Here is a 23,471-nt window from a genome sequence, read left to right as displayed (position 1 = left end):
TTTTTTTTAAAGTGGGGCGAGTTAGTGAAAAAGTGGGGCTATTTGCTAATGGGGCGATTTGTCATGGATTCCCTTCAAATATATTCTAATGTGGTTTTTGGCTTCTTCGTGCATACACAAGCTCATTGCCATTGTTGAATTAATTGTTTTCTTTAAAATAGTCGACAAAATTGCTCTTACAAAATTTCCATTTGGGAGCCTCGAGCTCGATGGGGGAAATACTCTGCAAATACTGACAGTTGGCAGGTATGGTCATCAAAAAAGTTGATGTGTTACTATGTACATTCACCATTATGTTACTTGATGTTCTTGCTATACACACAGTACAGAGACTAGTCAATCTTTGTGAACTTCTTTTTATGGGAGTCATAGAATATGCGTATACAATCAATAATTAAAAATAGTTTATTTATATTGAAAAGGAAAAGTTCTTATATGTCTAAAGAAGAGGGACGAAAGACACATAAGGGACAGTCAAACTCATAAATTTAAAGCAAACTGACAAGGCCATGGCTAAAAATGCATTTCATGGCGAGGCACAGAAAATATACTGTAAACAGTAGAATAATTAATTCATGGCGAGGCACAGAAAATATACTGTAAACAGTAGACTATAGATATAGGTGAACTAGGTACAAAAGAACTCTAAATCTTAAATTCTACAAACCACCTCTGTTCTATGGAAGATAATGATATAACTGGACTAGAAATACACACAACCTGTAATTAACTGCCTTTACAGCGCTTTCGCGCTTTGATTGATGAAGCTGAAGTCAAATCAACTTGAAACTTAGTACACTTGTTGCTTATGATATGATCTTTCTAATTTTAAAGCCAAATTAGACTTTTGACCCCAATTTCACGGTCCACTGAACATAGAAAATGAAAGTGGGAGTTTCAGGTTAAAGTTTTTGGTCGAGGTAGTTTTTGATGAAGCTGAAGTCCAATCAACTTGAAACTTAGTACACTTGTTGCTTATGATATGATCTTTTTAATTTTAAAGCCAAATTAGTCTTTTGACCCCAATTTCACGGTCCACTGAACATAATAAATGAAAGTGAGAGTTTCAGGTTTAAGTTTTTGGTCAAGGTAGTTTTTGATGAAGTTGAAGTCCAATCAACTTGAAACTTAGTACACATGTTCCATATGATATGATCTTTATAATTTTAATGCCAAATTAGATTTTTTACCCAATTTCACGGTCCATTGAACATGAAAAATGATAGTGCGAGTGGGGCATCCGTGTACTTTGGACACATTCTTGTTCAATATGTTTTTAATTCAATATGAAGAAGAAAAAAGACCACGTTTGCAATTGGAAGTTAATATAGTTTATGGATTGAAATCTTTGATTTTTTATTAGTTTTTATGTACATGTATCGGTATATGAAAAAAAAAGAAAGATTTTGGATAATTGTTGACATTATAGCAACTGAACAACACTAAAAATGCATAAATAAATGAGTTAATATCTATAAATAGTATTGTAAAAGACTATGAAAATGACATACACAGTCATGACATTGTATAATATTATGTTTCTGCTTTAGGAAGAAGAAAGTATTACATTGGAAGATTTATTCCTCATACAATATGAACCACAAGTTCTATCCGCAGCTTCCTCAAAAGTTATGATGCATTTCTTCCCTCATGCACGACAAGATTTAGACTATCCAAGAATAAGACGGCAGCCAAAAGATGACTACATATATAAACGCACTGCATTGAGGAGCATAGATAATTTAACACAATCTAGATTTCATAAGACCGTGAACGTGTCAAGACACACTGCTCCAGTTAGTGTAAGTCGTCACATGTCTATCAGAGGCACGACTATAAAGAAAAACAAGATGACCACTTCTGTCCCAGAATTCCCTGTTTCAGAGGAAGTCATTAAAAGTATAACAACATTTTGTTATCCAGGTAATTTTTTACCCTTAAGATATTACGATTTTATTTAGCTAGTTTACTGTTACTATGGTTATAAGTGTTTAATACTGAATTCTACAAACTTTTGTTCTTTTCACATTGGAGGAAGGATTAATTGACCTGTATATAACACGCAATAGGAATACTATAAGCAAAACTTATTTTTAGTAAAAGTCAAAATTTTGATGGAGTACTTAGGTTTGGCTACAATTAAAAGTTGTATGTTAAGGAGTAGGTCCGGTAAGGACAGATTTTGGCCTAAAATTTCAGGTTCATCTGACGAAAGATTTTGACCACTTTTTAAACACTTAAGTGTCTATTTCATTTGAATCAATTAGTTTATGTGAAAGATTTTAACTGATTTAGTCATTAAAAACAACCCGATTCAGGCTCAAATATGAAAAATCTACCAAATATGCAGAAAAATGTCATTTTTCAGATGGTTTTTGTCAAAAATGAAAGTGGCCGCATCCGTGTTCATCCTAAACCTTTATATATGTTATGTATTATGATAAAATACAACTGACATTTCAATATTAAGGATGAACACGAATGCGGCCACTTTTGTTGTCTAAAATTTAACTAAAATGATAGAATTGTGAAGATTTCAGTAATTTAGCATGACTTAATGGTGCTAGTACCCGGTATGTGTGCATTGTATTGTCAAAAACAGCTCATATTTATGTGGCAGAAGCATTCTACTGTCCAATAAATAACTAAAAGTTTACATTTTAACAATTTTGTAAAACTGCTATATTTTGGGGCCAAAAAGGGGTCTTACTGGACCTTCTCCTTTCTTGATCACTATTTGTGTTTAATAAAAATTGAAACCACAATCTACAAAACATTGCATAGATGACTTAAGGAGTAACACACCTCAACAAAAACAAGGGGGAGGGGTCTCAAGTAATTTTGGAAAGTTAGTATTTCCTGCTTCAGAAGTTATTAACTATAGTTTTGTACATGTATGTATGACAAGTTCAAATTCACTCACATGTCTCACTCATGATCACCCTCATCAAGGTTTCAAAATATTAAACAATTTTCATCTTTTGATCAACAATAGCCAACAAAAAAATGCACCCATTGCTGAATAAACAATACATCTTATTTGTATTGTAGATGGTATGAAGGTGTTTCCAGAGAAACGAGAGAATTTTGTCCATTTCCTTGTTTTGACAGATATAATGGGGAATAAGACCTATGCCACATGTCTGACTTTTAACAGAAGATTTATCATAGAAAAGGTTTGTAATGTCAGACTTGGGTCCATATAACTAATATTTGTCTAAGTGCAGTTCTAAATACAAATGTTGGGATATAAGAAAGCCTTTATTTATTTCTGTTTGGTGCTAGCTGTGGCAATTTAGAAATTTTCAGTTAAATACAAAAAATATATATCTGGCAGGGAACAAGCCTTGGAAAAGATGAGTTCAAATTTGGGCAGTGAGTTACTTACCATCCTTGACTTGAGTTAGGCCCATATTTAACTTTGAAAATTGCAAAGCTTGAGCAGGGGCATTTAATGCGTCTTTGCATAAATTCTTCTTTTATTGTACATTTTTTTTATGATTTAATTATCAAAACTGTTTTTAAAAAAAAGATTTTTGTTCAAAATCTATACAAAAGTTACTAACTGAAATTTAATGTATGGCAGAACAAAAATGTCTTTCTATGTCTTGAGTTTCCACCTCAAGAAAAAAAATGTAGGTCAGTAACTAAGGTTTCATGATTTTGCTGGTGATTTTTTGTTTAAAAAGATGAGTGTAAGGAGAGACTATCTATCTTATCGTGGTGCACTTTATCTGCCAGAACTTTATCAAGTATAGAATAAACCTTGAAGAATGTAACTATGCAAGAAAATGGTGTAATGACTTTGTCTTGCCATGACAGAGTCAAATAGCCAGACTTAGGTATGTGGTGCAGCCAGTGTTAGCAGTGTATTAGTTTGTGATAAGAACAGTTTAAGGGGAATCACCAGTGGTAGGGCAATGATATATGGTATGCAGTTTAATTAGCATTGGCACATCTCATTTTGTCTGGAGGTTATTTAGCTCTCCACTCAGTCATGGTCTATTGACTTTAAAACTTTTGCTTACTGTACATGTATTAGTTTTTGATTTTTTTTATAGTTTATGGGGAATCACTAGTGGTAGCTATAGCTATATATATTTCTCTAATTCTATGGAAATTTATCCCTTTCCAAAACCATAGCATAAAAAAATTTAATCAACGTGTGATTGCAGGTGATCTCAAAATATCATTGGATAATTTAAGGGTCAAAACCTTTTTAGCTAACTGGATGAATCAAAATATGCTAGCAGGGTTGAGTTCAATATCTTATCTTAGCAGCTACCTAGACACTACGTAGCTGCTAACATATTGAACTCAACCCATGTGTTAATGCAAATTGACAGCTTCGTTGAATGTGAAAGGCACTCAAGGGGATTTTCGTTTTACAAAAAGAGAAAATTTATTTTTTAATCATTAGAGAAACAGATTCTTACATAGTTACTCATGGATTATCGAATTTATTCAATCGGGATAGTTAAATATAAATTTTAAAGTCCTTGCCCAGGCTCGGACTTTAAAATTGATAATTTAACTATCTCGATTGGATAAGTCTGATAATCCACTAGCATCAACATAAGAATCTATATATATTTAAAGGTCAATTATATTTGATATGTAGTTGTATTAACATTGGCACATCTTATTTTCATGGAAATTGTTTGGCCCATGTACCTTAATTCATGGTTTGACTTTGAATGTTTCGCATAACTTACATAAATTACTGTAAATTCAGAAATTATTGCATGCATCAATTATTGCGAATTTTGTAGAATAGATTATTTAATGCGATTTCAAGAAAATCTGCATACAGTTAAATGCAGCAGGTATAACATTCATTCACATTATTCATATTAAAAAAAAAATGGCAATAATTTCTGTCTTTGCCATGGTGTTGTCAGTTTATTTTCAACTTATGTTATGAGTTTGAATATTACTTTGTTATATTATGCTGCACTTGTAAACTTTGATCAACTGATAGAACTATTTCTTTGATTTACAATTTTGTAGGGAGAAAAGTCCAAGATATGGATGAACCTTGACACCAGTTCAGATGACCTTGAGAAACAACAAGTTCGATGTTATATACCACACTGCTGTGTACTCATATCAAAGTTTCCATATTTTACTGTAATGAAAGATGCATTATCATAGTGAGTATATATAGATTAGAAGATGTGGTATGAGAGACAACTCTCCATCCAAGTCACAATGTATAAAAAGTCAAAAAAATATTGGTCAAAGTATGGCCTTCAACAAGAAACCTTGGCTCACAACGAACAGCATGATATAAAGGGCACCAAAATGACTAGTGTAAAACCATTCAAACTTCATACATTTACAGTAAACATATTGAAAGGTGATTAGGAACTCTAGAGGGTATTCTCATTTAACAGTTTTTCATTTTACAAAGGAATGAACTTCAACCTTTTCGTCACATTTTTCACAGAACCTACTGAACAAATGACTCCATATTTATTTAAAAGTTTAAAATGAAAAGAGTATTAGTTAAGGAACAAAATAAGCTAAAAATATTGATAGGTTATCATGGTTATAGTGCTTCTTTCCAAGATATTTGAGTTTTAAAAGATGGTGGGAAAAGGCTGACTCTGACTTTTGACCTTATATTTGGATTGGTATTGTTTGGGTCTCAAAGAAAAGAAGTCTAGAATCTTAAATTTTGGTAAACATGGTAAATGACTTTTATTAGCAATTGAAGTCTTTCATGAAAAGAAAAATGGGTGTTATGGGGCAAAATATTTTACCCTGTATCGTAGGGAAATAAGATCATAGTTATAGGAGTCGGAACATCTGACACCAATTCCTAAACCTTACACAAGTACACCCTTAAGTCATGACTCTTTTCTCTTGATTTGTAGCATGGTATCTCGGATGGAGGCTGATCCAGAAGAAATGTACAGCCATATAAAAGATATTACCCATACACTGACTATGACTCCTATTCCACTTGCTGGAAGATTGGCATTGGTATTGTTTTAGCTACTGTTAAATCAGATATTATTGCGATGTTTTTTTTATTGCAAAACTGCAATAAGGTTAAAATCGCAATAATTGATACTCACTTTTAGACATTTTTTTTATGAATTAAACAGGACTTTTTTCAATATCGCAAAAATTTTAAATCTCATTTTAGTTCCAAATGACAAAATCACAATTATAATAAATACATGCAATAATTGTATTTGCATGGACATTTTTCAATGTTTTCTTCCTGAAAAAGTCTATTGATATTTGATACAGTGGTTCATGAATTTACAAATCTTTTTTGCTTCAGAATTTGAATACTTTTTTTGTAGGAAGTTGAGATTGAAGGAGAATCTTTATTTTTGTACCCACCAGAGAAACCCGATAAACCTGTGATAGATATACCTCTTCATTTAGTCTTCCTGTGTTTCAATAGCAACGAGATTTTGAAAATTCTTTCTGCCATTTTATTGGAGGAGAGGATTGTGTTCATTTCATCAAGTTATGCTCTGCTGACCACCATTATGCAGGTAAATTTAAAAAAAACAAACGTCTTGGTTTAAAAGTAGAATTACTTTAATTTGATTCATAGTTGCCAACCTTTAGCAATGAGAAGTCTCATCATGACTTAAAAAAATAGTAGAAATGAATTCTCTCAGATTTCCTCAAGAGCTTTTATGGTGAATTTTGACCCCAAAATTAATCAGATTTAAAATAAAAGTATATATTAAATACAAAAATGGTTTCACAATTACTTTTCTCTATAATTAAGAGACTGCTAAAGTTTAAAGGGAAAATTCACGATTTTTTACTTATGGTTTAAATATGTTCATTATGACATAATATATATATTCACAATGTTTTATCGCTATATGTGCAGTAATAAAGGAGAAATTCAATAATTAATGAAAAAATATTAACAACTTCCTGTAGGTCGTGACGTTTTCTCCTGGTTTTTGCATGCCGGGATTTAAAATACAATCATTAAAAGTCTTGGTTTTTAATCATATTTTAACGTAATTGTAAGCGCGCCGATGACTTATGCTTTATCTAATAACCAGCCGATAATAAGAAGATAAAACGCACAGACGTGCAATTGTACACATTCATGAGATAATTTTTTTATGTTAAACGTATATATTCGAATAATTTTTTTAGACAACACAAAAGTTATAAATTCATTTTTAATTAATTCATTTTGGACTGATAAGGTGAACAAATTAAAGTACAATAATCTGTAAAGACAATATGTTGGTGTACTCTTATTGACCTTTTACTGTCTCTGCTATGACTAGGTTTATACGATGTGTGTATTCACGGTTCTGTGGCAATACTCGTAGATGGCTTGTTGAAAGGTAAATTGTTATTTGCACTTCGGTATTTAACCACGCCTCTAGGGCACACCTTGCCAGGTGTGACTGTCTATTCGGATCAGTGGATTATAAAACAAGGGAGCATTTAATACACACATTTAAAATACATATTCAAGTTGGTGACAAATGAAAATAGATCGCCGTGGAATTATTCAATTAGATTTGGTGCTATTATTTATTTGAATTCAAATAAATTAATTTACTAAGAAATAAACAATTTTCGGTTAAAGACGGGAAACTTAATTCATGTGTTAGAATGAAATGATATACACCTCTTGTCCTTGATTTATGTCTCATAAAAAAGGGAAACTTAGAAATTAGAAATAGCTTTACCAAAGCATTTTGATTGTGTTTATTAGGCAAAAAAAATGTACGAGAACACTTACATTTAGACTTTTGAAACCCATGTATTAATTAATATCTGAAGATAACTCTACCGCAGCAGAATATAATATGTACGAATAAAGAAAAAATACTTTTGTTTTTAAATCTTTGCACATTTATGATTAATTATTGTTACATTTGTATCTATTGTTCATTTAATTACTTAATTAGTATCAAAATATGTCTACCGCTTGGCATCAAATGCCGTGTGGTAGGAAACGATTATTACATATAGATTGGGAGAGATCCGTTTGCGCCAAAAATGCGTCCTTTTGCGCCACAACTTTTTTTGTCCAATGCTACGTTTGCGCCACCCGTTTTAAAATTACATGGTATCATTTGCGCCAAAAATAAAACATACGATTGCACCAATTAGAAGAAAAATCACTTTCCTCCTCCTTTATTCAGACATCGAACCGGCAGTTTACACGGCAAATATTTCCTTTTCTGAAACATACTTTCTTCTTACCGCCTTACTACTTCCAAATTTAATGTATGTAGTAGCTTGTAACTTCACTTTATTGTCCAAAAAGAAAAACATTTAAAGATGAAATGCATAAAACAGTTCATAATAATTCCTGTGGAATACTTCTGTTCTATTACTGATAGATATAGTTTCAGCCCAAACGGATGGTGGGAACACAGCACTGTGTCATCAACATATGTGGCTAAAAAATAATCAGCAAAAGCTTCTATTTTCTTCTCTTTTTGGCATATCTTGTATTAAATATTCAGCAAAGCAATAATGTTTCTTCTCTCTCTGTACATGGACTGTCTAATGCACTTCAAGTCATTTCTCTCCAAATGCTCATCTTCATGGTGAATATATCTCCGAACATATGATACTTTTTAAGCCAAACATAAGAATAAATATTAATCATTAATAATTATGATATACATGTGTACAGGTAAAGTGGCGCAAATGAGTTCCGAATATTGGCGCAATGGATACATTTGGAAAACAAAATTTGGCGCAAATGAAACCCCTGAAAAACAGTAATTGGCGCAAAAGGAGTGTTGCCTATAGATTATATTATTTGGATGAGGATTTGAGCTAGCCTATAAAAACACATTAATTAGTTAACATACATTCGAGACCAAAGGATATTAATTTTGATAATTCAATTAACTTTTACTCACATATTTTTCTTTTATGATTTGTGCGAGCTTGTTTCTATAGGACAGTGTATATATGGTCCAAAAATTAATCATAAAATCATAACTAAAAATGTCTTGTTCGGAGAATGATAGTACTAACAGTGGTTCCAGTCCGTCAAGAGAGGCAGATTTTGACGAGTATGGGTACGCACTAGAGCCAGAGTATACCGAAGAAGAGCTCCATGAAATGGAAGCTGCAGAAAGTTCCCGAAATCAAGATATCCTTAGCAACCCTCGCCAGTTTAACACAGATTGGTTTTCGTGTGCTAAATGCATAGTTATGCCGTTATTGACAGAATGTCTTTGTTGCCACGAATTTACTCTCTGTGATGGTAATATTGAATTGGGTGAATGCATTATTGACAATATCGATTTCACAGTTTGTCTGAACCCGGTTATTCTTGAAACCAGCTATATTCAATTCAAAATATTTTATTGTTTCAAGTATCAAATGTACATTTAAACAAAGGGATTGGACAAAAGGCAGCTATATAAGTTTTTTTTAGGTACAAGCGCCATAGAGGGTGAGCTCCAGACGTACTAACTGACAGCCAAAGCCGACTAATGGCTTATCGTTAGTTTGTTTGTTGGGTCAGAAAAGGGCAACAACTTGGCAAGAGAAACAGAGTGACTATTCCATCTTGTGTTGTTAACATTATTAGGGAAGCATTTCCGTCACAAGATATACATGTTAAATGAATGAACAAAAATTAAACCTATCTTTTTATTGTTTCCCGCCCATGTCTGCTCATCGCCAGAAATAAAGTTTCTCGCACGCGAAAACGGTATTAATTCCAGAGTCAAAATTTAAAGAACTTATTTTACATGTTTTCTGGTATTGTACGAAAGAGAATTGACCTAACAAAATAATTGCTATCTTAGGCTATTAGTAACACATGTAGAGCAGTGGGTCGTTGTTGGACATATAAATCTAGAAAGTGTTATGTTCAATGTATACAATCTGTCCTTTACTATTGACAACGAGTATATATATTACATTTTCCCAAATTAACCCTTGGAAAAATATGTAAATAGATTTTTATTTCTTGAAATCTTTTTTTTTGGGGGGTATTATTTATATTTTTATAAATAATATTCTTAACACCAGAAATGTTATTTTTAAACAAGCGTATGAGTTAAGTAATGACTACTTTCGGACACGCAAGACAGAGATGTATATTATACACCTGATAGTTCAAAATGGAAAGTTATAAGTTATCGGCCGTGTACACTGATCAATACCTACAGAAGTGAAACGATACATGAACTTGCATGCCCGACAGGAAATCGCTTGAATACCTGGACGTGTCACCTCACACCCCTCACAATACCTTTGGGAGTAATACCTTTAGCCATGATGGTGATCAGATGAGGGAAGATCCGAATTTGTATGAATAAAGTTTATTACTTTAAAGAATTATGAACGAATTAGATTTTCGAAAACAATTTTCACGGAACATTTATTTAAGATTTGAACTTTGACTTTTAAAACTAATTCCAATATTAACAGTTTAAAAATAACAGACTATGATTATTTAAACAAAAATAAGAACATTTTCCGTATCAAGTTAGTTAGTCAGATAAAACAACCGTACGATTGACAAGATATCGACACGCAATTACGACTACATCGGTTACTGTAGTTTTGGTCCTTTGTGGTTTATAGACATATCGTGATTTTTAATCGTAGACGATGACAAAATGGCGGAACGCAGAGAATTGATACTCAAAATTTAAAATCGATGGTGATCTCTTATCTAGCGGAATAAAACTTTAATATCTATAAATTTGAGAATTTTTATACAGAATGGACATAATATCAATTTTTGATTTTTTTGCGAAGTTTCCCTTTAATTTTACAAATACTGTGATATGTTCTATTTTATACATCCGTCTGTATAATTATGTCAATAAGTCATTTGATTACTCAAATTTGCTTAAACAGATTCTCACTAAAATTTTAGCAGAATATAAGGATTGACAGAAAACACTTACTTTTGAATTTGAAAGTTTATTGGTTCATCATTTCAGAGTTGCAGGACTTTATATGTCAGATTTAGGGCATTTTTCACAGTACACACTTAACTTGAATTTATTTTAAAGCACAATTTAAAAGAGAACTTCCTTTACATTATGAATTGTAATTTATCTGTCATTCCAGATAGAGTTATGGGACTTTTATTAATATAATACACAGCTACTTTTGCATAAGTACTATTTCTGTACTAAAAATCTGTAGTACTGGAAATCTGCTTTTAATATTCAGTACTATTTTGTTACTTTAAAATTTTGTAATATTTAGGTTACTACCGTTACATTTTCAGCATTTTGAAAGTGTTTCTATTTCAAATCTCTTAAAATCATGATTTTCAAACATGGAATATTGTATTATTTCTGTACAAAAATATTTAGTACAAATCAAGTACTGTAAAATACAAGTACCTAAATATTACAATAATTTTAAAGTAAAGAGATAGTACTGAATATTAAAAGTAAATTTCCAGTACTACAGATTTTTAGTACAGAAATAGTACCTATGCAAAAGTAGCTGTGTATTCATGATATTAGGCAATATTTATATACCTTAGAATATTTCTAATTCTGGTGAAACTGTTAATTAGTTATCTTGTGTGGTCAGAATGCTGTCTTATAAATTTCTTATTAATTAATAAAATACTTACAATATGAATTGCCATTTCAGAGTTTTCTATACTTTATTCTACCCTTTGAATGGAGATATTCCTTTGTCCCTATCCTGACCATAGAAGCATTGGAATTGTTAGAAGCACCAGGGACGTTTATGATGGGATGCCATAAAATACACAGAAAAGAAGTGGAACAGGTTTGATCAGTATAAATATTTAAAAATGGTCATTTTTTTTTAGGCAAATGATTTTCTACAAAACAGGTTGAAAATTCTTCTCTTTTCTAGAGTTTGACATTTGATATATCTCAATGTTATATATATTTTTTTTATTTTGAAAAGTAGATAAGACTCACACTTAAAGAATGGTCAGTCCAATGATTAGAAAACACTTTACTCTGGAATATCTACGAACATGCTAGTTTTCCCTAATCCACAAAAATTGGTACCCACAAAAATAAATGAACACACAGTTTGCAAATTTTCTGAAAAAAGTATTTTAGTTGCAGAGACCTTTTGGAAGTTAAAACCTCCCATGTCCGTTATAACATAATAACCCTCAGTTTAACTTTTGTATATGTATTTTCAGATAGAGGGTGTTGTTGTGGTAGATATAGATGAAGGATCAGTGGCTGTTAACCCTGTTATAGAAATGACCACAAACCAGTCCGATAGTATAGAAAGTTTAATTGACATACCTGAAATACCAGATGAGGCTGCCAAGTTATTTTCTAAAGTCTGTAAGAGGGCTCTGTATCAGCATGACTTAGTAGAGTTACAAAGGTAATTTTCTAAGTTCTGTTAGTGGGCGCTGTATCAGCACGACTCAGAAGAGCTACATTTTTAGCTCACCGTTCCGAAGGAACAGTGAGCTTTAGCCACCATTTGGCGTCCGTTGTCGTCTGTCTGGTGTAAACTATTTCAAACATCTTCTCCTCTGAAACTACTGAACCAATTTCAACCCAACTTAAGATGAATGATCCTAAGGGTAGCTAAAATAAAGTTTGTGTTTTATTTTCTGTTTCGTGAAAAAACATGGCCGCCATGGTTAAAAATAGAACATAGGGGTAATATTCAGTTTTTGGCTTATATTTCAAAAACCAAAGCAGTAAGAGCAAATCTGACAAGTGTTCATAAGGTAAAGTTCTATCAGCCCTGAAATTTTCAGATGAATCTAATAACCCATTGTTAGCTCACCTGACCTGAAAGGTCAAGTGAGCTTTTCTCATCACTTGGCGTCCGTCGTCCGTCGTCCTGCGTCCGTCGTCTGTCGTCCGTCGTCCGTCGTCCGTAAACTTTTACAAAAATCTTCTCCTCTGAAACTACTGGGCCAAATTCTACCAAACTTGGCCACAATCATCCTTGGGGTATCTAGTTTAAAAAATGTGTGGCGTGACCCGTCAAACCAACCAAGATGGCCGCCATGGCTAAAAATAGAACATAGGGGTAAAATGCAGTTTTTGGCTTATAACTCAAAAACCAAAGCATTTAGAGCAAATCTGACATGGGGTAAAATTGTTTATCAGGTCAAGATCTATCTGCCCTGAAATTTTCAGATGAATCTGACAACCGGTTGTTGGGTTGCTGCCCCTGAATTGGTAATTTTAGGGCAATTTTGCTGTTTTTGGTTATTATCTTGAATATTATTATAGATAGAGATAAACTGTAAACAGCAATAATGTTCAGCAAAGTAAGATCTACAAATAAGTCAACATATTTAAAATGGTCAGTTGACCCCTTTAGGAGTTATTGGCCTTTATAGTCAATTTTTAACCATTTTTCGTAAATCTTAGTAATCTTTTACAAAAATCTTCTCCTCTGAAACTACCATGCCAAACTAAACCAAACTTGGCCACAATCATCATTGGGATATCTAGTTTAAAAAATGTGTGGCGTGACCCGGCCAACCAACCAAGATGGCCGCCATGGCTAAAAATAGAACATAGGGGTAAAATGCAGTTTTTGGCTTATAACTCAAAAACCAAAGCATTTAGAGCAAATCTGTCATGGGGTAAAATTGTTTATCAGGTCAAGATCTATCTGCCCTGAAATTTTCAGATGAATCGGACAACCCATTGTCGGGTTGCTGCCCCTGAATTGGTAATTTTAGGAAAATTTTGCTGTTTTTGGTTATTATCTTGAATATTATTATAGATAGAGATAAACTGTAAACAGCAATAATGTTCAGCAAAGTAAGATCTACAAATAAGTCAACATATTTAAAATGGTCAGTTGACCCCTTTAGGAGTTATTGGCCTTTATAGTCAATTTTTAACCATTTTTCGTAAATCTTAGTAATCTTTTACAAAAATCTTCTCCTCTGAAACTCCCATGCCAAACTAAACCAAACTTGGCCACAATCATCATTGGGATATCTAGTTTAAAAAATGTGTGGCGTGACCCGGCCAACCAACCAAGATGGCCGCCATGGCTAAAAATAGAACATAGGGGTAAAATGCAGTTTTTGGCTTATAACTCAAAAACCAAAGCATTTAGAGCAAATCTGACATGGGGTAAAATTGTTTATCAGGTCAAGATCTATCTGCCCTGAAATTTTCAGATGAATCTGACAACCGGTTGTTGGGTTGCTGCCCCTGAATTGGTAATTTTAGGGCAATTTTGCTGTTTTTGGTTATTATCTTGAATATTATTATAGATAGAGATAAACTGTAAACAGCAATAATGTTCAGCAAAGTAAGATCTACAAATAAGTCAACATATTTAAAATGGTCAGTTGACCCCTTTAGGAGTTATTGGCCTTTATAGTCAATTTTTAACCATTTTTCGTAAATCTTAGTAATCTTTTACAAAAATCTTCTCCTCTGAAACTACCATGCCAAACTAAACCAAACTTGGCCACAATCATCATTGGGATATCTAGTTTAAAAAATGTGTGGCGTGACCCGGCCAACCAACCAAGATGGCCGCCATGGCTAAAAATAGAACATAGGGGTAAAATGCAGTTTTTGGCTTATAACTCAAAAACCAAAGCATTTAGAGCAAATCTGACATGGGGTAAAATTGTTTATCAGGTCAAGATCTATCTGCCTTGAAATTTTCAGATGAATCGGACAACCCATTGTCGGATTGCTGCCCCTGAATTGGTAATTTTAGGAAAAGTTTGCTGTTTTTGGTTATTATCTTGAATATTATTATAGATAGAGATAAACTGTAAACAGCAATAATGTTCAGCAAGGTAAGACCTACAAATAAGTCAACATGACCAAAATTGTCAGTTGACCCCTTAAGGAGTTATTGCCCTTTATAGTAAATTTTTAACAACTTTTCGTCATTTTTTGTAACTTTTCTAAAAATTTTCTTCTCCAAAACTACTTTGCCAAATTTAACCAATCTTGGCCACAATTATCATTGTGGTTTATAGTTTAAAAAATGTGTCTGATTACCCAGCCTACTAAACAAAATGGCCGACATGGCTAAAATTAGAACATAGTGGTAAAATGCAGTTTTTGCTTTATATCTTTGAAACTAAGACATTTAGGGCAAATCTTTCAACATTTAAATGTCCATCAGAATAAGATATATCCCCTCACAAATTTTGAGTTGAATCGGACAACCGGTTGTTGGGTTGCTGCCCTAAAATTTGTGATTTTAAGGATATTTTGCAGTTTTTGGTTATTATCTTGAATACTATTATAGATAGAGATAAACTGTAAACAGCAATAATGTTCAGCAAAGATCTACAAATAAGTCAGCATGACCAAAATTGTCAGTTGACCCCTTAAGGAGTTATTGCCCTTTATAGTAAATTTTTAACAACTTTTCGTCATTTTTTGTAACTTTTCTAAAAATTTTCTTCTCCAAAACTACTTTGCCAAATTTAACCAATCTTGGCTACAATCATAATACATTGTACTAGGGTATCTATTTAAAAAAAAAGTGTCTAATGACCCCGCCTACCAACGAAGATGGCCGACATCAGTAAACACATTAACAGGTGAGCGACACAGGCTCTTGAGAGCCTCTAGTTAGGTTGCTGCCACTAAATTGGTAGTTTTACGGAAATTTGGCAGTTTTTGTTTATTATCTTGAATATTTATGATAAAGATAAGCTGTAAACAGCATATATGTTCAGCAAAGTAAGATCTACATATGAATTCATATGACCAAAATTGTCAATTGACCCCTTAAAGAGTTATTGCCCTTTAAGGACAACTTTACACAATATGTTAATCATGTTTTCTAACTTTAAAAAATCTTCTCCACTAAAACTTTTGAACCAATTCCAACCAGATTTAAGCTGAATGATCCTTAGGGTATCTAGAATAAAGTTTGTTTTTTATTTTCTGCTTCTTATAAAAGCATGGCTGCCATGGCTAAAAATATAACATAGGGGTAAAATGCAGTTTTTGGCTTATATCTCAAAAACCAAAGCATTTAGAGCAAATCTGACATGGGATATAAGTGTTCATTAGTTCAAGTTCTATCAGCCCTGAAATTGTCAGATGAATCTAACAACCCATTGTTGGGGTGCTGCCACTAAGTTGATAATTTTAAGGAAATTTTGCAGTTTTAGGTTTATCATCTTGAATATTATTAATGATAAAGATAAACTGTAAACAACAAAAATTTTCAGCAAAATACGATCTCAAAAATTAAAATACAGTTTGTTTGATTTCATCAAAAATTTAATTCTTAAGGTTCTTTGATATGCTGAATCTAACCAAAAAACCAAACTATGATGAAATTAGACACTTAAACTCTTAAACCAAAGATAAATGCTAAAAACTCAAGGTGAGCGATTCAGGCTCTTGAGAGCCTCTTGTTTTTACAAAGATAATTAGGGAGAATCACCAGTTATAGTCAGTAAACAAAAACTACAAAGCAACAGATTCCTTACCTTAACCTTAATAACAGTCGTCCAGGCTAAGCAACATATTCATTACCTCAACGTTAATAACAGTCGTCTACGCTGAGGCAACAGATTCCTTACCTTAACCTTAATAACAGTCGTCTACGCTGAGGCAACAGATTCCTTACCTTAACCTTAATAACAGTCGTCTACGCTGAGGCAACAGATTCCTTACCTTAACCTTAATAACAGTCGTCTATGTTGAGGCAACAAATTCCTTACCTTAACCTTAATAACAGTCGTCTAAGCTGAGGCAACAGATTCCTTACCTTAACCTTAATAACAGTCGTCTAAGCTGAGGCAGCAGATTCCTTACCTTAACCTTAATAACAGTCGTCTACGCTGAGGCAACAGATTCAATAGACTATTTTTACCGCATTTTGACTACAGTAATGAATAGAGTGTATGATTCTTTGACAGGTTACCTACTCTCTGGTAGGGTATTCTGGTACTCAGTCAAGTAAGGGCAACTAAAAGAAGGAAAATCAAGCTTACAATTGGTCCAAAGGTCAAGGTGTAATAAGTATCAGAGAATGGTCCCAATTTTTGGTCAAATTAAAGACCATGTGCCATAAATTATATTACTATATTACAAATGGTGTACGATTCTACTGTTTTCATTGGATATTACGATCACATGTTTCAAAGGTTATTTTACTTATTCGAAGCTGTGTTTCTATTTTTAAGTATACTGATGCTATGTTTCTATTTATATGTAGGACGCTAAAGTGTGATGGGTACGCTAAAATACGATGGTCACACTAAGGTGTGATGGTCTACGCTAAAGTGCCATGCTTTCATACGCTAAAGTCAGATGGTCCACGAAAATATAGACGTTAGAAACGTAGTTTGATAATGACATTAACAGTCATTTATGCACACCAAAAATGAACATGCCAGAAGATAGATTAGAAATATTTGATTAACAACTATGACTTACTAGTAATTGATTTAAACTTAACCGTTTTTTGTCAGCTTAAGCACAATGTTTTATTTTTTTTTAGTGCTGGAAGAAGGACTACTGTCAACCATTTTACTATATGAATACAAAATAGTATACGTAAACTTATCCTGTTTCTATTTGAAGCAAACGGATACACTCCAATCATTGTTTATGTGGCAGTTTACTTTGCGATCCCCATTTAAATGCTGTCGACTTTAGTGAAAAGTAACGTCGATAAAATAGAGATACATATTTTCATGCGTGAATGATAAATTGTCTGCTAAAACATTAGTTCATACTGTACATTGTAGGAAAATAAAACATGTATTTGTACTCGCTATAAAAAAGCTCGGCGAACATTGCCTTCTCTCGCATCTAAAATTAAAACTTATACAAATAGATGTTGCATAATCCGACAATGAACGAATTTTGTATTTTTGATTTTTCAATGACAACTGTAAGGGAGGCTGGAAAATTAGGGTGAATGGCAATCTACACCAATTATCCAAATATCGAATCGCTCCGTATTGTTAAAAAATCATTTTACATAAAATATGATATTTTGCGACACATAAATTACCTTTTTAGCAATTATTATGTGGTGGGTCTTCTAAATTTAGAACCAGTCAATTAAGCATACCGGTAAACTATATTAGCATACTAGCTTTTGCAAATAGACTATTTTTTAAACTTTATGTTTTAATCTCACGAATCTTAGCCCTTTGGTCCATCGCATTTTAGCTTGATATACCATCGTACTTAAGCGAACAGACAACCGTCACAATGTAACGTGAGACACCATTGTACTTTAGCGTAGACCATCACACTTCAGCGTGACCATCGCACTTTAGAGTCCTACATGTATATTGACGGTCAATATAAAAAAATCTTGTTAAATTTTGATTTATGACGTCACACATAAAAACCAAGGAGGAAGCCCCCCTAGCAGACAAAAAGAAAATTTGCAAGTTTATCAGGAGATTTCAAGAATTTTATGTTAAATGCAGACGCTAAAAATACAAACTAGAGGCTCTCAAGAGCCTGTGTCGCTCACCTTGGTCTTATGCATATTAAACAATGGACACATAAATTCATAACAAAATTGTGTTTTGATGAGGGTGATGTGTTTGTAGATCTTACTTTACTGAACATTCTTGTTGCTACAATTATCTCTATCTATAATAAACTTGGCCCAGTAATTACAGTGGAAAATATTTTCTTAAAATCTACAAAAATTTATGAAAAATGTTAAAAATTGACTATAAAGGGCAATAACTCCTAAAGGGGTTAACTGACCATATCTGTCGCATTGACTTATTTGTAATTCTTACTTTGCTGAACATTATTGCTGTTTACTGTTTATCTCTATCTATAATATTATTCAAGATAATAACCAAAAACAGCAAAATTTCCTTAAAGTTACCAATTCAGGGGCAGAAACCCAATAACTGGTTGTTCGATTCATCTGAAATTTTCAGGGCAGATAGATTTTGACCTGATAAACAATTTAACCCCATGTCAGATTTGCTCTAAATGCTTTAATTTTTGAGTTATAAGCCAAAAACTGCATTTTACCCCTATGTTCTATTTTTAGCCATGGAGGCCATCTTGGTTGGTTGACCAGGTCACCAGACACAATTTTTAACTAGATACCCCAATGATGATTGTGGCCAAGTTTGCTTTAATTTAGCCCAGTAGTTTCAGAGGAGAAGATTTTTGTAAAAGTTAATGACGTCAGACGACGACGCCAGACGATGCCGGACGCAAAGTGATGAGAAAAGCTCACTTGGTCCTTTGGGCCAGGTGAGCTAAAAAGCTAAAACAACAAGCTATGTCATTAACATGTTAAAACTCTTTCTCAAAATACAATTTGAAAATACACAGAGAGAACATTGAACACCATTTTCCTAATACATTAATTACATATTTATGTAATATATAAATTAAGGACTTTCACTCAGTCAATACGTTATATAAAAATTTTGACCTGTAAGATTATATTGACACTCTGACTTTGTCTTCGTTCAATATAATCTGAGCATGTCCATATTTAGTGTATTGACCTCGTCAAAAGTCCATAATTGATAATAATTTATAAAGTCTGAAACCTATATTTTTGTAAATTCAATAGTTTTGTCAACTTTGACTGATTTAATTCATGTTTTGTTGTATTAAACATCTCCAGATTTGCCAAATGAGTAGAAAATGGCAGTTTAAAAAAAAAATCTGCATTTTAAGCTATATATATGAACATACATACAGCCCACAATCATATTCATACCTATATGTCTCCTTGGATTTAAATTTTGATACATTTTCAATTTCTTCATGGTTAAAGAAAAATTAAAATGTGAGAAAGTTCAAGGTTTAAAAGTCATGTGTTGACTGATAAGAGAAAAATTCTGAGAAGCCTGAAAAGAAAAGGCAAGATTAATGATGTCGAATGAAATAATTTCTTTTCCAATAATGAATTTTATTTTTGCCAAAATTTTATTTTTTACAAAATGCAATAATGGCCACCCATTAGCAGAAACCATGTCTCAATCATTACAATAAATGAATGGAACACACAGAACAAGGCATATAAAAATCAGAGATAAATACTGTCACTAATCAGACAATGTCAAATGTAACTTGAATAACAGCCTGTGTCATTGTATGCTGACATCAGAAGTATTTTCATTTTAAGAACTTTATTTTACTTCTAAACAGGCCAGTGTGCTTTGACATCAGAAAAAGAAGAAAGATGGAGAAACTGAAAGTACAACAGCTGAACTCAAGTATCACTGCTGGATGTTTGGAACTCATGGTTAATTTATATAGGTAACTATTGTTAGTACAACAGCTGAACTCAAGTATCACTGCTGGATGTTTGGAACTCATGGTTAATTTATATAGGTAACTATTGTTAGTACAACAGCTGAACTCAAGTATCACTGCTGGATGTTTGGAACTCATGGTTAATTTATATAGGTAACTATTGTTAGTACAACAGCTGAACTCAAGTATCACTACTGGATGTTTGGAACTCATGGTTAATTTATATAGGTAACTATTGTTAGTACAACAGCTGAACTCAAGTATCACTGCTGGATGTTTGGAACTCATGGTTAATTTATATAGGTAACTATTGTTAGTACAACAGCTGAACTCAAGTATCACTGCTGGATGTTTGGAACTCATGGTTAATTTATATAGGTAACTATTGTTGGAAATACCATATAATAGACGGGCAAGAACTACAGGCTATCGATCGATGACACAAAATCAGTACATGCACAGCAAAAAAATTTGTCCATATATTTACAAGAAGTAAACACTTTAATTAGTTAATTGATCTACATGCATATATATGTGTGTTGTTGGTTAAAAAAACATAACCTACCTATTGACCCCTGCAAGGCATGGACAGGCAACAATAACCAATATCTTTTTAATGATGGCCTAGACAATGGTGGGGAAAGAGGGGGAGGTAGTGTTGATTACATATTTTTTGGTGGAAGAAGACTTAAAGTCTTCTGAAGGCCTATAGTGCTGACTTTAAAATCATTGAGCATCCATATACCGCATTCGTTTCTGTGTATTACAATTTCATAACAACTTCTGATTCCTGACACCGATTTTTACACATGACTAAGCATCAGAATCATTTAATTTGTAAACTAGGTTTGAAAAACAATCACTATCGTAAATATGTACCCTTATATTTATGTAAATTATTAGATTTCATCTCATCTACATGAATGTTATTTGTTTACTTGTAACCAGATGTTTTTACTGTAGATATTTGTAGTACGCATGCATGAATTTGGTATGGGGACAACTTGCCCTGTTAACATGTTCGGAGGGGTATCAATACTCTGGCCATCAAAATGGTCCAGCAAAATGGTCCAGCAAAATTAAAAAACTAAAAGATGGAAATGAAAGGGTTGTTGCAGTTAATATTACAGCAACCAATGATATATGCCTTATCAATGCTTATATGCCAACTCATACGACGAATTCACAACATGAATATATGGAGTGTCTGGACATTATTTCTGACATAATACAAAAGTATGAAAATACACACAAAATAGTGCTAGCAGGAGACCTGAACGGTACATTACAAACTTCCAGAGCAAACAAGCATGATAAAATACTAAGACAATTTACTGGAGATGTAAACTTAACTACTGGTGTTGAAATAGAAAATACCCATACCTTTTTTCATCATGCTGGAAATTCATCCTCACAAATAGATTATATACTTGTACAAGACAAAAACTTAGTTGCAGAGTATAAAATTGAGGACAAATCAAGTGCAAATACATCCGCACATACAATTGTAAAGATGGAAATAACCTGCCAGATGACAAATACCAGATATTCTAGTAAGAAAAACAATAAAGCAAAATTCAAAATGCTTTGGGGGCAAATAGACAAAGAAAGCTATAACAACGCTATACAGCAGGATATCAATTTAATTGAACAGGAAAAAGACGTCAATATTCAATTAAAAGTATTAATGGAAACACTAAATAAGGCAGGAAAAAGATCAGTTCCAACTAAGCTATTACAAACCAAGGGACCAAAATGGAAAGCCTCGCCAGAAGTACTTATAATTCTGAAATCATGTAGGGAAATATATAAGAAATAGCAAGACATAGGGAAACCAAAAGAACACCACCTAGCAATTGAATTAAGAAATGAGAAAAAGAAATTAAGAAGTAAGCAAAGAGCAGAACATGCAATAGATAGACAAACATTTTACCAACAAATAATGGATAACCCTAATACTCAGCTTTTTTACAGACTGATAAATAGAGGCAGAAGCAACAGCCGAACTACAACCAATTGTCTGAAAATAGATGGAGAGTATATATTTTGTCATGAAGATCAAAGGAAAAGATTTGCACAATATTATGAAGACCTCAGTGTCCCAAAAGAAGAAATATATGACAATTCATACCTAAATCTATGCAAAATTCGACAAAACTATGTACAAGAGGCCTTAGAAGAGTACGAACACAATCCTGAACTCTTTACAGACACAGACATAGAGAAAGCAATAGATTGTCTCAACACCAAAAAAAGTCCGGATGAATTTGGACTTACAGCTGAGCATCTTAAATATGCCAAGAGCACAATAGCACCAGCGATGAAGACAATATTTAACAACATTCTGATACACAGAAAGGTACCATTATTTTTCAAATCTGGTATACTCACACCAGTACTTAAGAAAGAAAAAGACCCAACAGAGACCAGTAACTATAGAGGCATAACAGTAACACCAATAACTGGGAAAACCTTTGAATACTCATTTCTAAACAAACTGATGATAGAGCCAAAAACAGACCTCCAATTTGGATTCATCAAAGGTCTATCGCCAATCATGGCAAGCTTAATTATTTCAGAAGCTAGATATGAGAAGAAAAAGGGGAATGACAATTTTTATATAAATATTCTGGATGTAAAATCAGCATTTGATGTAGTCCAACACACTATACTGATGGATAAAATGCTCAATCAAGAAATCCATCCAATATATTGGAAAATATTAACAGAATTATATTCTGATCTAACTACAAAAGTTAAATGGCTTGATGGTATAAGTAAACCCTTCCAAATTAAACAAGGTGTAAGACAGGGAGGAATATTATCAACCCATCTATACAAAATCTTTGTCCAAGATCTCCTAGTAGAATTAGAACAAAATTCAATAGGATACCAATTAGGAAATATATATGTAGGATCACCAACTTGCGCCGACGATATAGCCTTTATATCGAATGACAAGCATGAACTACAACTAATGCTAAATGTGCTTGGAAGATATGCAAATGAACACCACTACAGCATACATCCAACAAAAACCCAAATCATAGATTGTTCAAAAACAAAAAGTGATTACAAATGGACACTTGATGGAAATGATGTAACAATTGCTAAATCAGGGGTACACCTTGGATTAACAAGAGCTGAAAACAACGAAAGTCATATAAATGTACAAGAGAGAATAAAATTAGCAAGAAGAACTAAATATGCTCTTATGGGATCAGGGTGTCATGGTACAAATGGTCTAGACCCCCCCAACCTCATTTCAAATCTACAAAACTTATGTCATTCCAA

The 23,471-nt window shown here is 32.9% G+C and overlaps 1 protein-coding gene across 1 annotated transcript in view; it reads left to right on the top strand.

The window, feature by feature from the left end:
• LOC143054410 (DENN domain-containing protein 3-like) overlaps positions 1-23,471 on the top strand; it is a 70,842-nt gene that overhangs the window by 9,095 nt on the left and 38,276 nt on the right. The window contains exons 3-10 of the mRNA XM_076227423.1: positions 1,551-1,923; positions 3,052-3,176; positions 5,011-5,153; positions 5,880-5,988; positions 6,318-6,515; positions 11,602-11,742; positions 12,134-12,327; positions 20,070-20,180. Of these exons, the coding sequence (XP_076083538.1) occupies positions 1,551-1,923; positions 3,052-3,176; positions 5,011-5,153; positions 5,880-5,988; positions 6,318-6,515; positions 11,602-11,742; positions 12,134-12,327; positions 20,070-20,180 (1,394 nt within the window). The remainder of the gene's footprint in view (positions 1-1,550; positions 1,924-3,051; positions 3,177-5,010; positions 5,154-5,879; positions 5,989-6,317; positions 6,516-11,601; positions 11,743-12,133; positions 12,328-20,069; positions 20,181-23,471) is intronic.

Source organism: Mytilus galloprovincialis, chromosome 12 (assembly GCF_965363235.1).
Source record: "Mytilus galloprovincialis chromosome 12, xbMytGall1.hap1.1, whole genome shotgun sequence".
Lineage (NCBI taxonomy): Eukaryota > Metazoa > Mollusca > Bivalvia > Mytilida > Mytilidae > Mytilus > Mytilus galloprovincialis.
The sequence above is the reverse complement of the archived record's forward strand: the minus strand, read 5'-3'. Positions and strand labels throughout refer to the sequence as shown.